This window comes from Plasmodium knowlesi (assembly GCF_000006355.2).
Source record: "Plasmodium knowlesi strain H genome assembly, chromosome: 13".
In the NCBI taxonomy this organism is placed as follows: domain Eukaryota; phylum Apicomplexa; class Aconoidasida; order Haemosporida; family Plasmodiidae; genus Plasmodium; species Plasmodium knowlesi.
The window spans coordinates 973,123-995,000 of record NC_011914.2 but is presented as its reverse complement, the minus strand read 5'-3'; the positions used below and the strand labels follow the sequence as shown (position 1 = coordinate 995,000).

The window sequence follows — 21,878 nt, the reverse complement described above, 5'->3', positions numbered from 1 at the left end:
GAGATCTGCCAAAGGGAAAAATCTATCCTCCCTTGCCAGTTGCCAAAGGGAAAAATCTATCCTCCCTCGCCAGTTGCCAATGTGAACATTCCCCCCCCGCAAATGTGTACTGCTCCTCACTTGAAAACAAAATTTACGACTTTGTTCGGAATATACATAACGTTCACAAGTCGTTTTCCCTTTTTTTTCTCCTTTTCTATTCGATCCGTTATTTTATTTGTAGCCTCGCGAATGATTTTCTCTGATCGTTCCGACGGTTCGCCATTCGTGGGGCGCTCGGAATGCTCACAACTTTCTACACTTCGCAGCTCCTCCAAACCGCTTTCCCTCGCGACCTCCATGAAGGTCACGTGGCGATTATTCAGTCGGATAGAAAGTCTGCTTACCTTTGCCGACTCCAACTCGAATAAGGAAGGCCAGCGCGCGAAGTACATCAGGCTAGAATTGCAGAAGTAGCAAATCTGCTTTCTCTCCGCTTTGTATTTTTTCAAGTAAAAAAACCAAAACTCCTCGCAGATGTGAGGGCAAAATGGGAACAGCAATTTAACAAACACCAAAAATATCTTCAATGGGATGTAGTCCCACTTTTTAATTTCGTTGAAAAATATCATGAAGAACGAGACGGCTGTGTTTAGCTTCATGTTGTTTAGACATTTAGTTATTTTGTTAATGAAAAAATTTGCCCTTTCTTTCTTCTCCGTTTCAATATCTTGTACTTTTTTTTTTACAATAAAATCTGATAGCTCTTTGCACGAATGGTCTTCACTACGTAGGAAGTTTATATTACGCTTTATTGCTTCTTTCTTCTCATCAGGGTTGAATTTTCCTTCAAGTTTATAACCCCCACTTTTAATCATTTCAAAATTTAGAATCATGTGCTGGTTCCTTTTTTTTCTCCTACACTTGGTGCAAATTATATGTTCGCTATTTCTCTTGCGGGGGGGTTCCACGACACTGTCACCACCCTCCTGCGGAATTTCTCCCGAGTCAACTTCTGTAGTGGTGCTACCTTCCTCTTGTCTCTTCTCTCCTGCCAAGGAGGTATCCTTCACAAACAAGTTGTATAAATTGGTTAAGAATTTAAAGGTTCCTTTTATCCCTTTTAGATCCCATTTTTTGTTTTGATCTATAGGTCCTAAGAACAAGATGTAGAGTCGGAGACAATCGGATCCATATTTCTTCACGATATCATTCGGGTTCACTGTGTTTCCTCTAGATTTTGACATTTTTTCATAATTCGCTTTTACTTCTACATCTGGGGTGTCCTTCAAAAAATACTTTCCCTCTCTCTGCACCACTAGCTCTTCTGGAATTCGATACTTCCTGTACTTCTCATTTTCGCATGAGACTTTTTCTCCTAGCGCTTTTTCAATGCTGCAGTTTTGCTTGTCGGATGAGAGCTCTGCGCCGGATGGATAGATTTGTTTCTCCTTGAGAGGTTCACCATTTCCACCTATAAGTACATCATCCCCTGGATTACTCTCCGTAATGTTTGACTCGACGGAGCCTTGCCTCTGCTGGGTTCCCCCCTCCTTCTCAATTTTATCTCCCTCTGCTGCCTCCGCCCTCACCGCCGCATAACTAACCAACTTTCCTTCCAACGTTGTGTAAGCAAAGAACGAACTGGCACTCAGCAGAAGGCCCTGATTGAACAATCTTTGGAAAGGTTCCTTATGCTTAACTAACTTAAGGTCGTACAGAAATTTATGGAAAAATCTGGCATAAAGCAGATGCAGAACAGCGTGCTCACTTCCTCCAACGTACAGATCCACAGGCATCCACAAATTTGCTCTCTCCTTGTTAAAAATGCAATTCGAATTCTTTGAGTCCAGGTACCTTAAGAAATACCAACTAGACCCAGCCCACTGTGGCATGATATCACATTCTCTCTTGTACAGTACGTTTCCCCTTCTTTGGAAAACCCAGTTTTTAAATCTTGACAAAACGGAAGGAGATCCTTCATTGTATCTATTAGAACCCAATTCGTATACTCTTTTGTGAAACTTTGGCAAATGCACAGGGATGTCATCTATGTAGATCCCTTCCACTGGAGAATTACACACATTTTTTATCTCTCCCTTTTCTTGTCCCCCTTCTTTTGTTCCTCCCACTGGAAAGAGGAACGGAAAGGGTTCTCCCCAGTATCTCTGCCTGGAAAATAACCAGTCTTTCAAATTGTACACACTGTACTTTTTGCTATACCTGGATGAGGACAACAATTTGTGAAGGGCTTCTTCCCCCTTTGAAGTCTCTTCCACTTTTTCTCTCCTCCCCCTTTTAACGAATAGCAAATCACTATTGTTCTCTAATACATATGTACAAACGTATATGGGGATGTACTTTCCTATTATGGGATTGTAGATAACTGAGCCTGTGAAGAAGATCTGTTCATTCTTTAACCTCTCCGTGTCGTTCTCCCTAATTCCTCTCCTCACAAAGTTCAGTAAACATTTTTTCCCATTCACTATTTTGTCAATCTTCGGATGATTAACACTGACTACTAATTTATCCCCTGGAAAAATGGCCTCCTTTTCGTTTAAAAATATTTTCACATAGAGATCCCCCCCTTCGTTTTCCTCCTTATCCGTGTCAAAGTTTAGCAAATATTTTTTTTCTCCTTTGTTGGGCGGAAGCACTGGTTTAGGTACACTCGGCTTGATCCTCCTCAGCGAATTTTCCACTGCGTCTTCCTCCTGAATTAGACGTTCCATTTGGTTTTCGACCCATTCGATGGGATACTTCTCACCACCCATTCGAACAAAAGAATAGAAAAAATCGTATCCATACCCCCCCGTATGGTACAAATAATTCAAAAGGAGTGTCATCTCATCGTTTTCGTATATACTATGGTAGAGAACATGTGGAATGGAACAACCTGAAGGGGTATGAGAGATCTGCCTAGTTTTCCATTCATGGATAGGTATAACTTTCGCCTTTAGGATGATGCCTTTTTTCTTTCCTATCCAATTAATTTGCATGCGCTTAATCTTCTCCGGCCAATCGATCTCCTTCAAATCCTCAATAAGTCTGGTGGCGTACTTTGTAATCCTCAGGTACCACTGCAGCAACTTCCTCTTCGTAACCTTTAATCCTTCCACATTCGCTTCATTCTTCATTTCATCATTTGAGATTACACATTTAATTTCCTTCGACCAATTTACATAGGAATTCTTCTTATAACCTAGTTTTTTTAAATACATCTGAATGAAAATCCACTGGGTCCATTTGTAGAAAATTTCATCCGATGTGTTGATTTCGTTATCCCAGTTGAAAAGGAATCCCATCTTTATTACTTGTTCCTTAAAATTTAATATATTTTTTTGGATGATTTCTCTTGGATCTACTTTCAGCTTCATTGACATTCTATCACACGGCAATCCAAAACTGTCCCATCCGATGGGATGGAAGACACAGTGGTTTGTCATTCGCTTGAATTTCGCTAACACATCTGTTATGGTGAAGCACAGGATGTGCCCCATATGTAGACCCTGAGCTGAGGGGTATGGAAACATATCCAGGATGTAGAACTTCCGCCTGGTGGTTTTCCTTCTTTCCTCCTCTTCAAATTCGCGTCCAACGCTTTCTTCATTTTTCCATTCTCCTTTACCTACTCTACCTACTTTACTTACTTTACTTCCTTTAGCTAATTTTTCCCCTTCACCTTGACTCTCCGCCTGGGCATTCCGGTTGAACCGAGCGAAATCCCTATCCAGTAATCGCTTCGAATTCCACACCACCTGCCACTTGCGCTCGATCGCCCGGAAATTGTACGCCCACAATTTGGTGTCTCGCCTCGCCCTCCTCCAGGCACATTCACTCGGGTGCAAGGAGGGAGCTACGTAACCAGCACGTACCCCTATAACCGAACAACCAGCACTTGCCCCCCTAACCGGGCAACCGACGTTTTCACTCCTCACTGCAAACACATGATGGATCGTTTCACACAGGAGCAAGTAACACAAGATGAGGGTGAGTGTCCAACTGAGTGGCATACCACGGGCATGACAAGTACCACTGTCCTTACGGAAGGCACATAACTCTTACGTCAAGGGCAACGTGAGGGAGGCACACCCGCTAACAACGGAAAGAAGAAATGGCAATATATTATCCGATATGTAAGCAGAATGTTGAACCACCCATCCCACCTTTTATACGCAGATGGACTAAAACAAGCAAATGACTATAAAAAAAATGGAAGAACAGAAAGAACTACATTCTTTTTTTTTTTTTTTTTTTTTCCTCATCAGTGTAGTATTGCATAATTGTGTAAACTACATGCAATGGAGCGGCAGAACCTTTACTTCCATTGGCTTATCTGCAAAAAATATATATATATATCGCAACATGCTTCACCTGTTGGAAGGCCACCCGTTTGATAAAATGTTTGTCAAATGGTATGTACCCTGTTAAGGTCGGGTAAAAAAAAAAAAAATGAACAAAAAATGAACAAAAAATCGTGCTATTTTTTTCCCACCCTTTTTTTTTTTTTTTTTTTTTTTTTTTTGAATCCATCATGCTAAACATGTGTGGAAAGATAGCCGAGGTGATCCTTCCACATGTAGGTTAATAAGAACGAGTATGTCCCCCTATGGAGAGTCTTTTTTTTTTTTTTTTTTTTTTTTTTTTTTTATTCTCTCTCCGCCGAATTGGACCCCCGTTGTAGTACAAAAAAACTTTCATGATAATGTACCACCAACCCTATGAATGTCACCATAGCAGCGTTGTTTTTACCCTCCACCGTGGTAGTCTTCACACAGTAGAGCATACCTCACCCCCAAATGACAAAACCACGTTCAGCAACTATTAAACGGAGGATCATCTAAGGATGCACAAAAATGGCTACCTACAACATTACTCGGTGGGGAAGGCGTTACCGCTTCATTCATAATGCGCGCCAGGTGCAAATAATAAGAAAGGGCCAAGTCAAGTTCCTTAATAGGGCCACCCAAAATGGTGCGAAGCATTATGTTGTGGAAGGAAACAACCTCCCACCGCTAACAATAAATAATATAAATTTCGTGGCACATGCTGATGACAGCGCTCTCCAAGTAGAACTCCCAAATGATGAAGACAAACGTTCAGGAGAAAACACATCCTCACCAAAATGTAACAGCGTAGGAATGAACGAACATCTAACCATAGACAAAGAGGAAACAGATATAATGGTCCATATAATAAACCATTTAGAAACTTGTAAAAAAACAAGTAGGAGTTACCTCGATTTCCTCACACTTTCCACCTTACACAAGCAAGAAATTGAAAAGAAACAAAAGAACTTCTATTGCAATGACAAAATAAGGGACCACTTAAGAGAGTACATTCAGTTCGCTGTAAAAAACAAACACTACCCTTATCTGTTTAATATTTACGAGATGATTTGCCTGTACAAAATAGACGATGTAGAATTGATCAGAGAATTGGTTCAGTACATACTTATCTACACAACCAATGAGGAAGAGAAAGTTATTCACTCCTACTGGATCGTAAAAAATCTAGCTGAAAAAAAAAAACATGATAAGGTTATTGCTATGTTGGTAATCAAGTACCTTTTCAACGATTCTTTTTTTAACTTCCTCCAAAGGAACGCATGCATCAGTAGCAACTTTGTCAATCTCCTAAGTTATGTATCCGATTCGATTGGCTCTTATCCAAACGAATCCATCCTATGCTCACTCCACTCCATGCTAAGAAAATACGCTCTCCATTTTAACAGCAGATTAGAAAAGGAGATAGAACCCAAAATTCTGAACAATCTAGAGGAGCTAGCCAAACTGCAGGAAATCTTTCTAAAAAACGGATTCTATGATGATGACTTCAATTTGTTAATTAAACGTCTTGTACTCACTTGCACTTCGTATGTCAACCCTTTCGACTTACTGGTCCTCTCTTCCAATGTGCTCCTTAACTTTTCAACGAATGACCACCTGTTTCTGTGTCCTAAGGAACAGCAGGGGAGAGCCACCCCCATGGAAGGAATCCCTCTCAACGGGGACAACCCTACCAAGCTAGGCACCTTATCCAGAAGGTACAGAAATTTCCTATCCGCGAAGACCATGATAGACGTTGTCATCAGAACGAACGACCCCTACATGGCTAACACATGCAACGATCTGGAGTACATCCAGAGGTATCTCCTCCTCTGTTCCTATTGTCACTTCACTCTTTTTTCGAACTGGTGGGCCGACACTGTAATTTGTGATCGACTGAAAAAAAAAAAAAAACCTCATAAAACAGTGCTACGGTCCAGAATGCCATACAGAAGTCATCTTGTAGACCAGGTATCCCACTTACTGGATGTGATTTTGCAAAGCTATGAGAGTTCGGGAAAAGGAGGAATAGACCCGTATGCATGTGTCGGTTCAGTAAGAAGCGAACGAGGTTGCAACCCTCCAGGAGATACCATATCCAGGTACCTACCTTACTTGTTCAAATCTTTCATCCGAATGGCCATAAACAAATCAGAGATGATTCACAATAATTCATATATCCTATTTTTCGAACAAGTATTTTTACACATAGTTGATGAGTTCGTTGCAAAATATGAGCAGAGAAAAGTAGAAAACCATGTGGATGCAAACGATCAGGGCAGTCTCACAAACAACGCAAGGGTCAAAGTGATGACAAGAGAGTATACCCCCCATTATGCTTTTAACCCAGGAGATAACATAAATCGGGACGAGAGTAACCCCCTTCCATCCGATACCCCTCGACCACTGTACACGGATGAATTAAGTCTGTATGATATAAGTTCCATCTGTGAGTGTTTCTTTCTGGTGAAACTAATGCAAGGGAGTATTTTCTCGAAGCGTAGAATGGTCGCACGGAAGGGGGTATCCATCCTCCATGCACCATCCAATGAGAGGGAAAATCACAGTAATTCCCCCTTGAACAGATCCAGAGATGCATTCGAAAAAACATTGTACTTATTCCTAGAAAGATTAACCCCCTCAAGTGAAATTCATCCAAATAGTGAGGGCTTCATTACGTTAGACAAACAGGATATACTTAAACAATTGATAAATAAAATAAGATCGTCTGCAGAACCCGTTTTTCTGTACTACTTAATGTTAAGAACAATTTTACCGATTCTATTTAGTGATACCCGTGAGGAATGTTTAGATGTGACTAAGACGACAATTTCGTGCATACTGTCGCTACCATTTCGAGCAGACACCTTTGTGAATGGATTATCATCTGCACAGGGGGATGATTCAACACACAAGAACTTCTATCACATTTTAAAGAAACTAACTCAGTGGGAAAATTGTGTTATATCAATAAACAGCCAAAGAAGAATTAGGATTCAAACAAAACGGAGAGGTCTTCCATACGACTTCTTCTACGCCGGTGACTTCCTTCGACCTTCATCTATATTTTTACTTTGCCTTAATGAAATAACGAAATGGGAAGATGTGTATCTACCCTTCTTACAGGAAGTTTTTATATCTGACAATTTTTCAGAAGGAGATAAGGCGAACTTTTCGGATCTCATACAGGGGGCGCGTGACTCGGTAGATTTTAGCATCTCTAGGTTCTTAAGGGAAAGGCGGGCTTAGGACCCCTCCTCCCCGGGGGTGCACATTATTGCGTCTCCATTGTATATGGTCAGATCCGGTCATACACTGAACAGCACAGATGTAGCGCCATTCTCATGTTTGCCCCGTTTGCACCGCTACCACAATTTGTACCTGTTGCTTCTTTTTTTTTTTTTTTTTTTTTTTTTTTTTTTTCCTCAAGTGGAGCCTGTTTTATGATCTACACATGGGGCAACCCCATCAGACCTGCTGTTCCTTACATTAACGATAAAATTACTTTGTTTGAGAAAAAGAAAAAAAAATTCTAAGCAAGGTTAATTGAAAAGTGCACATGGCATGTCCGTCACGTAGAGGCGAACGGGAAGGTACAAAATAATTAGGGCGCATATACAGGCGAAGCTGTAATACAGGGACATCTGGAAGCTGAAGAGGGGGAAGGAGACAAGTAAAATATGTAAGAAATATTCCGATGAACGGGAACAAGAACTGCCTTAGTCGCCCTATACTGGGCGTCAGAACCCGCATGCACTCTCTTCCACGTACAAGTCGTATCCCATGGTCTTGTTGTAGTGACAGGCCAAGAAGGCCCCGCAGAGAAAGCCGCCTATGTGTCCAAAAAAATCAACGGTTGGAGAAAAACTAACAAACAAAAAGAATAGTACAAAAACTGACACATTAAAAATATAGTAGTTCTTAGCCCTCCTGGACAAATTGGCCCAGGCTAAAAATATTTCCAGGATGGAAAAACCAATGAGTCCGAATCCACTTGTTGATGCACCGACAGCTAGTTGACACGGATTACAGATGGTGGTCAATACATTTCCAACCACCCCTGATAGAAAATAGAGGAAGATAAAATTGCCCTTCTTGTATTTGCTCTCTATCACTAGGCCTAAGTTGAGCATGCACACGATGTTAATTGCTAAGTGCCACCAATTGGCATGGAGGAAAATTGGCAAGAGCAGTCTCCAGATTTCTCCGTGCCTGAGCGGCGTGCGGTGGTGTGTCACAAAATGAGATAACATGCTACGAAGCAGGAACATATTTCTCTACACATTAGTATGCACACATGTAGGTGGCTTCTTTTGATGATTCCCTTTTTTTTTTTTTTTTTTTTTTTTTTTTTTTTTCCCCTTCATGGGAATCGTACTTGATGGATGGTCCATACGTGGCGCCCAGAAACATCAACACCTGCACGTTCGGCGCTGTTAAGTTTTCGCTTAGGAGACAGCTCAAAATATAAATGATAATTTGGGCGAAGCTAATCCATACGATGATTCTGCGGGAGGGGGAAGGAGAGAAAAGTAAATGCGAAGCGGTCATAGACACGAATTACTCATCATATCAGGAAGGGGATTTTCCATATATGTCGTCCAGAACAATCTGCACGAGATCAGACTACCTCCTCAGGGACATATCCGGAAAGAGCATGTCGTAAAAGGTGCCTCCCTTGGGGCTTCCCTCCATCAAGGGCACATTTTCACTAGCCCCCTGGGCTTTCCCTCCCGTCTGTAAATCTCCGCGAAGCATTTTCTTTATGCACACATGTAAAAAATGAATGTTTAGCTAAATGAAGATATGAAAAAGAAGAGGAATTTCTAAGGAAAAACCTGCATAGTTGTTTTTCCTTTCGCCAACAATATTAACCCTCATGGGTGGGAACGACGTTCTGAGCGAGACTACAATGATAGACACGTATGCACGTCTACACACCTATACAACAGGGATGAAGAAATCGATGCACATTTTTTTCGAACGACACATATGCTGCCAAAAAAAAAAAAAAAAAAAGTCTAATTCATTTACCTCACTTTCCCATTACAAATGGAGCAATTAGACCTACGTGAAGAAGTTATTTTATCCTTCACAATTGTACGTGTTTCCCTTGAGGAGGCGTGAAAAAAAAAAAAAAAAAAAAAAAAAATACCCATGTAAATACACCCATTCTGTTATGCTTTTATCCAATCCAAATGTTAAATCGATGAAATTGCTTTGTTCATTGTGGCAACACGTTAAGACATCCTTCTTCGTTTCTCTTTCTTTTATTTTTTTTATTTTTTCACGCCTCCTCAAGGGATAAATTATCTCTAGGGGAGGAAGACACACATGAGGAGGATGCCAAGTTAATAACCAAAGGGACCTTTTTTTTTTTTTTTTTTTTTTTTTTTTTTTTTTTTTTACAAATTCTGCTTTACCTAGCGAGGTGATGCATTTTCACCTGCTCAATGCGATGGAAAATTTAGACCCTACCTTGTTCTGTGCTACTATAAAGGGTGTTTTAACCCTTTTGCCGTTTCCCCATCAAGGGGTATATCTCTTTAGCCTCCTTTACGCAGGTGGCACACCTGAGAGATGTGCCCACTCACCATATGTTGCATTTAAAACGCTTAAGCGGTGAAAAAAAAAATTCTCATCATTTTCCGCTACTTTCTGCGTCACATATCCTCGTGTTGACACCATCACAGAGAGCATCGGCCATAAAGGAGAAATACCAAAGATGTGTATGAAATCTGTATTTTGTTTGTTCCGAACGTATGGCTATGTGTTAACACGAAGGTGTACACAAGATGCCTACTTCACACAAATGGTGATTAAATTGCCGGTAGGAAAATATTTCAGAAAAGAAAAAAAAAAAAAAAAAAAATTCCAAAATGTTTTCATATTATGATCAAGAAACACAAAATAAGATGCTTCTTCCATTTCATTAAATATCATGGAGTGTACAACATCCCTTTTTCACTAACGCAACATAAAGGCATTTTTTTTTTTTTTTCTTTACTCCCCTTAAGTTCATGTATCACTTACGGAGCTATTCCCACTTCACCTTTTCGCCACGCCAGTTTGCCATTTTCCCTCTGTGCTCATCTCATCACATTGCACCTCCCATCCGAAGTGTAAAGCGGGAACACCAACAAGAAAAAAAAAAAAAAAAAAAAAAAAAAAAGGAAATGGAATGGAATGGAATTGGCTTCACACCTTAAACCGATGATAATACAAACCGACACATGTTTATCATACACAGTGGCAGGGGGAGTTGCTATGCGCACCACGAATATACCATTTTTAGAAGTACATGTGTGTGCTTATTACGCGCATTAGGAATTTCCTTACGCGTTATCATCTCAGCGCGCATTGTCAAGGCACGAGGCGTAGAAGTATTTTAGTCCACTGCTGTGAACACATCTCGCTTGCGCACCTTCACCCGAACCGGTAGTCGGGTAGCACCTACATACGTCTGGGGATGCATACCAAGAGCATACGCACATAAACATTGCACATATATATATATATATATATATATATATATATATATATATGATTTTAAAAAAAAAAAAAAAAAAAAATAGCCCAAAGGGATTACCCCAGGAAAGGTATGCAAACCGTTCTGACGCGTAGCAATAGAATAATTTTTTTTTTTTTTTTTTTTTTTTAAAGCATATGCTCATATAACCTATCCTGAGAATTTTTTTTTTTTTTTTTTTTTTTTTTTTTTTCATAAACAAATGAACAATGTAAATTGAATATAAAAGCATTCTTAGAATTTACATCAGTCACGGTCAGCTCCGATCATCTCTGGTCATTTACACGCCTCTCCTTAAACCATCTCTTGTGACCATTCATTTGACTCCCCCCGCCGCCTCGCGCACATTCGCAGCATAGCTTGCTTATTCGAACTGAAAAAAATATTTCTGTAAGTACATTAATGCATGGGCTACTTTTACTGCAACCCTTCCCCAACACAAACGTGTACTTCGATGATAACCACTACGCGTACCTAAGGAGGAACTGGGCCTCAAATGCATTTTTATGTCGAGCCAGAATATTCCTCGCACATTCGAACGCAATTCGATATACAGCAAATTACCGCGCTGTACGTTTCCACGCCCTTCATATCCAAGTCGATCTCATTTTTTTTTTTTTTTTTTTTTTTTTTTTTTCTTTTTTCTCCTCCATAAACGTAAAGGAAGAGTGCATATCCCCCCACAGAGAATTGCCCCGACGTACACACTTTACACAAATCTAGCGCCTAAGATGAGAACCAAGTTGTTATCCCTCTTCCTTTTTTTAATCCCCCTTGTCCTTCGCAACTATGCACGAGCGCATGAAGATCTGTTCAATGAACACATCACCACTATACACGATGGAGAACTGAACAACTTTATTACGAAGAATGACGTGGTGTTGGTCATGTTTTTCGCTCCATGGTAGGGATACCCTCCTGCATGGAGGAAGCGAGACCGAAACTGGTCTAAGGGGTATTCACCTGCATATTCACCTGCATGTTCACCTGCATATTCACCTGCATATTCACCTGCATATTCACCTGCATATTCACCTGCATATTCACCTGCATATTCACCTGCATATTCACCTGCATTGCGTATTCACCTCCCTTTCCACCCATTTATTTTTCTTCCACACTCCCAGGTGCGGGCACTGCAAAAGACTCATCCCGGAGTACAACGAAGCAGCCAACATGCTAGCGGAGAAAAAGAGCGAAATAAAGCTAGCCAGTGTAGATGCCACCACGGAAAACGCCCTAGCACAGGAATATGGAATCACAGGGTACCCAACCATGATCATGTTTAACAAGAAGAATCGTGTGAACTACGGAGGAGGAAGAACAGCCCAATCAATCGTAGACTGGTTGCAGCAAATGACCGGTCCAGTGTTCACCGAAATTACCACAAATATTGAGGAGGTGTTGAAGGAAAAAAATATAGCAGTCGCATTTTACTTGGAATATACATCCGAAGATAATGAGCTATATAAAAATTTCAACGAAGTTGGAGATAAAAATAGAGAAATCGCCAAATTTTTTGTAAAAAAAAATGATAAGCATAATAAGATTTCATGCTACAGAAAGGATGAGAAAAAGGTCGATTACGATGAGAAGGTATCTCTGAGCGAGTTCGTATCCACCGAATCCTTTCCACTCTTTGGTGAAATAAACACCGAAAATTACCGTTTCTATGCAGAGAGCCCTAAAGAATTGGTATGGGTCTGTGCCACAACAGAACAGTACAATGAAATCAAAGAGGAAGTCAGACTAGCCGCATCTGAATTGAGAGCAAAAACTCATTTTGTTCTTTTAAACATTCCCGAATATGCTGATCATGCGAGGGCTTCCTTAGGATTGAATGAATTTCCAGGATTAGCTTACCAATCAAGTGAAGGAAGATACTTACTACCCAATGCGAAAGAATCATTACATAACCACAAAGCCATTGTAACTTTCTTTAAAGAAGTAGAAGAAGGCAAAGTTGAAAAGTCACTGAAATCAGAACCTATTCCAGAGGAAGATAAAAATGCTCCTGTTAAAGTTGTTGTCGGAAACTCCTTCATTGATGTCGTACTTAAAAGTGGAAAGGATGTGCTCATCGAAATTTACGCTCCATGGTGTGGTCATTGCAAAAAGTTAGAACCTGTATATGAAGATCTAGGTAGAAAATTAAAAAAATATGATTCCATAATTGTTGCCAAAATGGACGGTACACTTAACGAAACACCAATAAAAGATTTTGAGTGGTCAGGATTCCCAACCATCTTTTTCGTCAAGGCTGGTTCAAAAGTTCCTCTGCCATACGAAGGCGAGAGATCATTAAAGGGCTTCGTCGATTTCCTGAACAAGCATGCCACTAATACTCCCATCTCACTCGACGGTGTTCCAGGCATGGAGGATGGCACTGCGGAGGAATTATAAAGAAAAAAAAAAAAAAAAAAAAAAAAAAATAGCTAACTAGCCAACTAGCTATAACTCCCCTCATGGGTTAACTTTTCACCTCCCACGTGGAGAGTTCATCGATTGATCATCAGAAAAAAGTTAAATCTGTACATCCACACATTTGTATGAATTGCACTAATGTGGGGTGTGACAGTTTTAGCGTTTACAATCGTATATTATAACTGCAAAAAAAAAAAAAAAAAAAAAAAAAAAAAAAGGACACACACACCACGCGTAAGGAACACGAATATATATATGCGCTGAAGAAACGAAACATTGGAAGTAGCAGCACCAAAGCAGTAGGCTCGCACTCGTCAAATGATAAATCAAGCGAAAATGCATAAATCCTGTCCATATATTCCTTATATATATATATATATATAAAGGCCTACACGGGATGCGAATGGACAAAAATATCCCTCCGACCAAAGCGCAAGCTGCACATGCACACCGCTGGAAGCAACAGAAAGGAAAAAGACCACACCTGTGATGTGTTCGCAAGTGAAAATGCCAAATGTTAAGTTACAATACGGGGTCATTTAGCGAATGCACATTCTTTTTCAGAGCACCGTTAAATTGGTGCTTTTTCTTATGAAATTTTTTTTTTTTTTTTTTTTTTTTTTTTTTTCGCTCTGCTTAAAAATATATTCTTCACCCATGTGATGCATAATGCCACTCAGATGACCTGCATATCCTGTAGGTGTATACCTGTAACCACTATTACCTACATGCGTGTGCCTCTTCACCCCTCTCCATATTAATATGCTTTTCCTTTTTTCTTTAACTCTTGCGATGTAAAATGTGACCAGAGATACGTTGTACGTATAGACAGACATAAATAATTCATGGAGGCTTTTAAAAGGATAAGTAAAGTTGGAAGTTCCTCCCCCCACCCCCCGATGGAGTTACCATGACCGTTCGGGAGGTGTCAAAAAGTGCGTAGACGTGCACCTGTGGGGTATGCGTGGGTTAGTTGATTATTTTCTAAATAATGCGAGGCCACATGGGCCCCACCGCAAGTTGGCACACTGAAAAAAAAAGGGGGGGCACAGAGTGCTATACGCGCCAAACCCATAACAACATAACCATTAAGAGCAAATAAATCTACCGGTCAAACGGATCACCCGATGTACCCCTTGCACTTCTTCGAATTGCACATGCACTTGATGTTCTTGTAGTTGATACCGTAGTGGTACTTGAGGGGCTCATCCGGCTTGATGTCCCTGGAGGCAAAGATGCCAACGGATGGGTATTTGTCTCCGCGCCAAATAGTTATCACATTCACGTTGGGCTCACACGAATGGTTCAAAAACCGAGCTACGTTTGAAATGAACAACGCGTCAATGCAAGGGATCTTCCAGTCATCGGTGTACGTTTCATCCACCTCTGCCGTTTCGATGAAGTAGTTGAAATATCCTTTCTTATCGTATTCGTGTTCTCTTGAAATCATTTCCTTCCTGGTGGTTATTTCTCCAACGTAGTGCATAATTAAAGAATTGGCTTTTATATAAGATGCAGAAACGATGTCCCATCCGATGTCACGCGTTTTCACTACCTTCACAGGGTAGTGCAATCCCTCAGGAAATTTGTTCGTGCACTTCAAAGGATCACATAGACAATTTCCCGAACAGGCAGCCAGAACATTAAAGTCGTTAATATCGTAACTCTTATTTCCATCGCAGTATATTTTGCCCGTTCGTTTATGTCGTAAGGCTTTACAGTATCCGTTAATGTAAATTTCATCGAATTCCTTTTTACTATAATTTTGTGGTGCGCACCCTGAACAAAGTGGTAACAAATTGTATGGAGGAAGCCTTGAAAAAAATAAGGTTTTACTTACATAAGTGAAATTCATAGGGGGAAGTGAATCATCTACTGTGTTTTCTACTGGGATTTTAAATTTCTCCTTTCCAGCAGAGAGATCTTCATATGGATTCCATGTATCATCAAATGGTTTCTTCAACTCAATGTGGGCTGCTATCGCTTCTTTGCTTTTGATGGGAATGAAGAGATGGGCTGGTCTCTTCGCCATTTCGCAGTTTATGGGGATCTCTGTCTTACGAATAGATATTTCGATATTTTTAAAATTCTTTGTTCTAATTCTTTGGTTTTCATTTATCTCCTTTTCAAAGTTCAGGGTTTCTAGAACCAGTACCAGGGGTAGGTACTTGCCGCGACACCAGAAGGGGAAGGTCTCTGCGCCCCTTACCCCGGTGCCAACAGAAGAAGTAGGAGTGCTTCTCTGTGGGGCGGCATTATGATATGTACTCTTCCCAGATTCACATTTTGTTTTCTCCACTTCGTATGTAGTTTGAACCCCCTCCGGGATAGTTGCCCGCCGAAGTGCCTCCTCCTGACGCAGCCTTCGTTTACACATCTCGTACATGTGCACATCGCTACGAACCCACTTAGATGCCAATTTCTCCTTAATGCATCTGCGCCGAATGAATTTATATATGTGGTTAAAATTCATGAACGTAGTAGATTTGTAATTCTTCAAATATGGCACAGTCAATGTCATAACCATTTCGCTATCCAAGAAAACATTAATTGAGACAGAGTTTTTTTCAATCAGGTACTTTTTCCTCTCACACTGATTTTCATAAAAACGACAGCTTCGTGGGATAAAGCACTTGTCCACATACAGCCTCTTAAAAACGTAGAGAATATCTCTCTTATACTCCGATGTAGAATAATCATTGATAGTGAAAGCATTTACAATTTTGTATATCCCATCGTACCGAATTCCATAATTTGGACTGTACTTGCTCTTCAAGTTATTATGTCGAAAAATACGTATTGGCATCTGTAGCAGGTAGGAGTTGTACAGTGCATTGGCGTAGCATTTCCTCAGGCTAGAAATTTTATTGCTCAAAAAGGAGAGTAAATATCTCAATACAAAAGAGTTTCCATTATCCGTGAGAACTTCGTTTTTAGAATTCAAGATTACAGACGACACAATATGCTCGTTCTTATTTATCGGATGGAGAAAAAGATTATATGATGTGTACTTACACAAAAAAAATAACGATATGTGATAGTTGTGAGAAAAATGCGTATTCACCTTAATGTCTAGGATATTGAAATTGTTGTTGTACAACCAATCTACTGAAAGCATGTACTTCTTCTCCCTTTCCCATAGTTCGTTGCTGTTACTTTTGTACATTCCTGTTGTTGTATCTCCCTCTTCCAGGATACCCGACTTATCTCTATCCACTATACCATCTTCATTAACACCTGCGTGCTGATATCCACTTATGTTGCTGTTCACATAAGAGGTGTAATCTTTCTGCTCGTCTGTCCTACTTCCCCCTTTACCATGCGTATTGATGCTTCCTTGAGCAAATCCACTTTCATTCTCGTCCCAGTTATCTACCCTTCCAAACGCACCACCATGTCCATTCACCAACATCATTTTTTCCTCTCTCTTCTTCTTATTCAGTTGGTTATTCTCCATTATCCTTTTGTAATTATTCTTTATCCTCTCCAATAGCATTACATTCACATTTTCTAGCTCACTTACGTCTTCTTCATAATCTGTATCATCATCATCTGAATTATTTTTTTTAAAATGGGATTCGCCCCCCCTGGTTGTTCTCTCTGTCTTCTTCTTTGTCTTCATCGAAGAAATACCTCCTCCTCTCCTTCGCCTATTTTTCATAAGCGACAGATTATTGTTACAGAAAAAATTCTTCCTTCCTCTTTTCATACACACGTTCGACGACCCTCTTTCTTTACACGCCCTCCCCAGCCTCATCTCCCTCATTTCCTTTTCCTCCTTGGCATTTCTATTCCGCAACATCAATTTCTTTTTGTACTTTCCCCTCTCTGCCATATCTCCCTTTTTTATCGATTCGTTGCATTTCTGAGTTAATCGCTTCCTCCTCCCATCCGCCATTACGAGTTCTTCCTTTTCCCATTGATCGCTTTTTACTATCATTCTTTCCTCTTCGTTACCGCCATCAGGGGGGGTGGTCATCATACATTTGTTGCTCATTCCTTCAGTTTCCTTTTCTTGCTTTTCTTCATTCTTTACGCGGACCACTACTGTGGACGCATCATCACATTTCGGATTCTCCACGCACTCTACCACATCAGGAATTTTCTCCTTCACTTGATATATGGGCAGCACCCCATCGATTAACTCACTTCCAACTTGGTTCTTTCTTCCATCTTCTAGTAAAACATCACCTCCACATTTTACATCCGAACTATCTTTCGCTCTCTCCACCACATCATCTTCTTCCCCTCTCTGTTTCTTACTTGTACAATCAGATACGATATCTTTGCTCTCCCCCATGAGCATCTTCCTCTTGCGCCCCTTCTGCATAGGCAGAGGGTCATCATCCGCCTCCACTTCTTCCACTTGGTTCAATTCTTCCACTTGGTTCACTTCTTCAACATTTTGCATGCACAATTCCTCCTCCCGCTTGGCATTTTCATTCGTCACCACCTTCGAATCGACTTTCCCATCCATGGTTTCCCTCTCCTGCGGCAAATCTTCCGAAGTGCACGGGGCACCTTCTACCTTGCACGTTACAGGGGTGGCATCTTTAAAAACCTCCAGGCACTCCTTCATGGAATCCTTGTTCATTGAGTTGGACTGCTCTAGGGGAATCTCCTCTTCCGATCCCCCTTTGACAACTCCCCTCCTCTTATTCTCACTTCCTTCCACAAGAGAGACACTGCATTCCCGATTTTCCACATCAACGGTATCCTTCTTCTCTGAATCCACAGGTGCAACCTTCTCAGGGGAATCCCTTTCATCATTGGAGCAATTGGAATAGAGGTAAGGTCTAAACTTATACATGGAGCTAATCTTCCTGTTGTCCTTCTCCGGTAAAATACTGTCATCGTAATTCTTATTGTGCTGTACATTTTTTTTCGAAAATATAACATTGTGAATGTTGAAATAATTTAAATTGAAAAAATCATCCAAGGGAATTTTACTTCTGTTTAAATGTTTGTAATAATTTTCATACATGGCAAGGATGATGGAGTGAGTGTCTATCAGATTGTCCTTTATCCGGCAGTTAGAAATCGCCTTTTCATCTATATATACATTCTTATCTTGCATCTGATAATACAACCTTAAGTTTTTAAACAAGCAGTATGTATAAATAAACTTTAGCGAACTTTTCAATATAGCAATATCATAGGAAAACAAATTATATAACATAAACTGTTCCATTAGGGAATCCTTACTAGAAATGATATGCGTGAAATTGAACCTCTTCATGTTTACTTCCTTCACGTTGTTCAGAAGAGTTGTGTTTTCTTCGCTTGTTAAAATTCTTTTCGTTATTTTATTTTCAATTTTATTACCGATGGGGGAAGTTTCCTCTGTTGTGATCCCACCACTGGGGCTGGATGCATGGTCGGTGTTACCTACATGACTGGTGCCATCTGTCCACTCATTGGCATGCTCATCCACGATGATAATTTTTTTCTGGAAATTCCTTTTCGCTAAGCTCAGACACATAGAACTGTTCCTACTCGAACGCCCATCGTCGTATTCTTCTTCTTCCTCCTCCTCCTCATCATCATCATCCATTTTTAAAAAAAAATGTTTGCTAATTTTTATATTAGAAAATTTGTTACTCACTTCGTGTAAAACTTCACCTCCACACGCACCACTGTTGAAGTCGTCACCCTTCTCATCGCCGTTGTAGTTATAAGAGTGTTCGTCCTTTAGGTAATTCTTCTTCTCATTTTTTACCTTAAGATTTCCTGTATTGGTTGTCTCATATTTAACTCGGCCACTTGTCGAGTTCCCCTTCAGAGTGCCCTTCGACTTCTTTTTGTGTGAATTTTTTTTCTTCGTTTTCATCTTCCCCTTCCGCAGCACGCCCTTCTTCCTTTCACCTTCTTTGTTCACTACACTTTTCCCCAAGTGACTTATCCCATTGCCGATACTATTACCGTTGTTGTACTCTTTCACGTTGCACCCCGCGGAGGTAAAACGAAGGGTACACCCATCGTCCACCTTTCCATTGCTCGTAGTCTTCCCTTGCCTTCCCTTTTTTCTCCCTACTTTTCCCATCCCAATGTTACCAACGGGATTCTGCAGATTTGCATTATTCTCCATGGACACAACCACTTCTTCCTTCTCTTCATCATTCGCGCTCTTTAGATTTGTTTCACCTTTAATAAATTTGTGGTTTCCTCTTTTTTTAAACTTGATTGCATCCGAGCTTTGCAGCAGGCACTGCGGGCGCTCCTCAGGGGGAATGTCCATGCAGTTTTCGCTAGGGGCAATACCCCCAGTGGCAATACCCCCAGTGGCAATACCCCCAGTGGTAATACCCCCAGTGGCAAGGCCGGAAGATGCCTCCTCTACTTGGTGCTCGCCTCTACCACTACTACTCCTGCAGACACCGCCTTTAAAGTTTTCGATAATCGACTGGCTCAAATGATCACCAGTTACTTCACTAGCCTTGCCTAATTCCGCCACAGGAGTTTCGCAATTATGGTTGTTCGAGTACTTTTCAGACTTGTCTTTGTCTACCACATCATTGCACAGCCCGGGTTCTTCCCCCCCCTCAGGCCATTTTTTTTCTTTATCAAGATTTTCTACAACCTGCTCGTTATCCTCCACGTAATATACCTCATCCACGCTCTTCAGGTTATTATTTAACCCTTCATTTTTACTGATATTAACCTGTCCAGATACTTCCACATGCTTCGATGCGTCCATGGAATTCTCCACGGGGTTGCAACCAACCTCCCAGCTCATGTCCAGGCCCTTGTCGACTGCGTTATCGGAGTAACCGCGGAAAGCACTGTCGGCAAGGTTGTTTCCACCGATGATGGGGTGGTCAATTGTGCCACCAATCGTATCACCACTCGTGCCACTGGCGCCTCCATTTTGGCTTCCATCCACTTTTCCGCCACCACCAGGATTATTCCTTCTCCCGTTCTTCTCTTTCATTTTACTTTTTTTTTGCCAATCTCTGCTTAGTGGCTTCGTCTGTATGTTTTATGAATATAGTATACGTTTACGTTACATTTTTTTTTTTTTTTTCCAATACAACATATCAGGATAAATCCCGCTCGGGGCTCTATCGGATGGCGAGTGCCTGTCGGTCTTGGGAAAAACGGCGATACGTGGAGAAAAACGGAGTAGGAAGAAAAAAAAAAAAAAAAAAAAAAAAATAGGTGAAAAAAAAAAAAAAAAGAAGGCCATCGAAGAGCTGATCTGGCCCAGAAAAACAGGTTGCCTCGCTCAGTAAAAGAGGCCCATTATGTATGCATTACGCGTACATAGAAGGAACGAGTAATTGCATATACATCTGTACATACATCAGTACATATAATTACCAACAGCTCGTCATCGCACAACCCATTTGTGGGTACTTTCGATTTCGTGGGCCATTTTTTTTTTTTTTTTTTTACGCCCCCTCCCGTTGGGTTCCTCTTCCCGTCCGCCAGGTGCGCCCCGTGTCCCTATTCTTAGCAAACGGGAAAATGACTCCAGGCGGGTCGAAAGACCATCATATTATCATGCTAGGCCAATTTCCTAGATAGAAAAAGGAAAAGAAATAAAATAAAATGGAACCAAATCAAATAAAATGGAACCAAATCAAGTAAAATGGAATGAAGTAAAACAAACCACAGCACAGTGGAAATTAAAAGAGGCATAATCGCAAAATAAACAAGGCTGCTCAGCCCATATGTACATTTAGTAAAATATGCCAATTTACGATTTACTCATTTACATATAATTCTAGCATGCTAACGAATTGGGGGGCGATTGTGTCAAATTCCAGGCGTGTCAGGAAAAAAAAACGCCTATTTATTTTCCTTGTTCGCTCACGGAAAATTTTTAAAAAGGGCTCTCAAAAAAAAAGGAACGAATTATCATGCCCATAGGGGCGATAATTACATGATACGAATTGCAAGAATGCTTCGTTAGAGCAATTAAAACGGAGAGCTCCACACCATGACAGATTGTTTCGTTCTCCTTGGTCTGTTGGCTGCCGTTTCCGTTCCACTCAATAATATTTGTTAAAAAAAGGAATTCACGTGAACAGTTTTTCTCCTTTTATTATAGTTTTCCCCCATCACTTTGACTAAGCGTAGCTTGTTCCATTCGTATTTCTTTTTTTTCCTTTTTTCCTTTTTTTTTTTTTTTTTTTTTTTTTCTTTGCGATTCAGCAGAGTGCCACCTGAGTTGGGTAATAGTAATGGTGGTCATCTCATCCATTGTTTCTGGAACGGAAAAGAAAGTCTAATTTTGTTTAACAGTTTTTGCGGGATTCCTGTATACACATGCATGGAAAGCATCTGCCATGTTCGAACATTTTAATATTTTCCTGTTTACCAAGCTGCACAAAAATACCGACCAATATGTTTGGGTTGTTCCCTTGGGAAGACACCTTAACCAGGAAGGCAGTTTTCCCCCGTCTCGCAAAAATTGCCTTAAAAAGGATCCAACGTATTATACGTGCCGCGCGTTCTTGTATTGGTCTTTCCCTTCGAGTAAGCTCTCGCTGCATGGTTTTACGTGAGAGAACACGCAGCTGATTTGGACCCCCACTCCGCGTAGTCCATATCGGAATAAATTAACGAACATTCGTTCGCATATGAAATGACTTTTCATTTTCTTGCGAATTATC

General features: G+C 40.6%; 5 protein-coding genes across 5 annotated transcripts; 2 read left to right on the top strand and 3 right to left on the bottom strand.

Moving 5' to 3' along the window:
- Positions 1 to 116: 116 nt before the first annotated feature.
- On the bottom strand, positions 117 to 3,992 carry PKNH_1322300 (leucine--tRNA ligase, putative; the record flags this gene model as incomplete). The annotated part of the gene is made up of 1 exon (XM_002258004.1): positions 117 to 3,992. One exon carries the CDS (start codon positions 3,990 to 3,992, stop codon positions 117 to 119), a length of 3,876 nt encoding a protein of 1,291 aa, XP_002258040.1.
- Positions 3,993 to 4,835: 843 nt separating this feature from the next.
- On the top strand, positions 4,836 to 7,556 carry PKNH_1322200 (conserved Plasmodium protein, unknown function; the record flags this gene model as incomplete). The annotated part of the gene is made up of 1 exon (XM_002258005.1): positions 4,836 to 7,556. One exon carries the CDS (start codon positions 4,836 to 4,838, stop codon positions 7,554 to 7,556), a length of 2,721 nt encoding a protein of 906 aa, XP_002258041.1.
- Positions 7,557 to 7,849: 293 nt separating this feature from the next.
- Positions 7,850 to 9,065, bottom strand: PKNH_1322100 (rhomboid protease ROM3, putative; the record flags this gene model as incomplete). The annotated part of the gene is made up of 4 exons (XM_002258006.2): positions 7,850 to 7,958; positions 8,079 to 8,519; positions 8,686 to 8,814; positions 8,938 to 9,065. 4 exons carry the CDS (start codon positions 9,063 to 9,065, stop codon positions 7,850 to 7,852), a joined length of 807 nt encoding a protein of 268 aa, XP_002258042.2.
- A 2,502-nt stretch (positions 9,066 to 11,567) lies between these two features.
- On the top strand, positions 11,568 to 13,239 carry PKNH_1322000 (protein disulfide isomerase, putative; the record flags this gene model as incomplete). The annotated part of the gene is made up of 2 exons (XM_002258007.1): positions 11,568 to 11,740; positions 11,964 to 13,239. 2 exons carry the CDS (start codon positions 11,568 to 11,570, stop codon positions 13,237 to 13,239), a joined length of 1,449 nt encoding a protein of 482 aa, XP_002258043.1.
- A 1,141-nt stretch (positions 13,240 to 14,380) lies between these two features.
- On the bottom strand, positions 14,381 to 20,191 carry PKNH_1321900 (SET domain protein, putative; the record flags this gene model as incomplete). The annotated part of the gene is made up of 1 exon (XM_002258008.1): positions 14,381 to 20,191. The coding sequence occupies one exon, from the start codon at positions 20,189 to 20,191 to the stop codon at positions 14,381 to 14,383; it is 5,811 nt and encodes a 1,936-aa protein (XP_002258044.1).
- Positions 20,192 to 21,878: the final 1,687 nt, after the last annotated feature.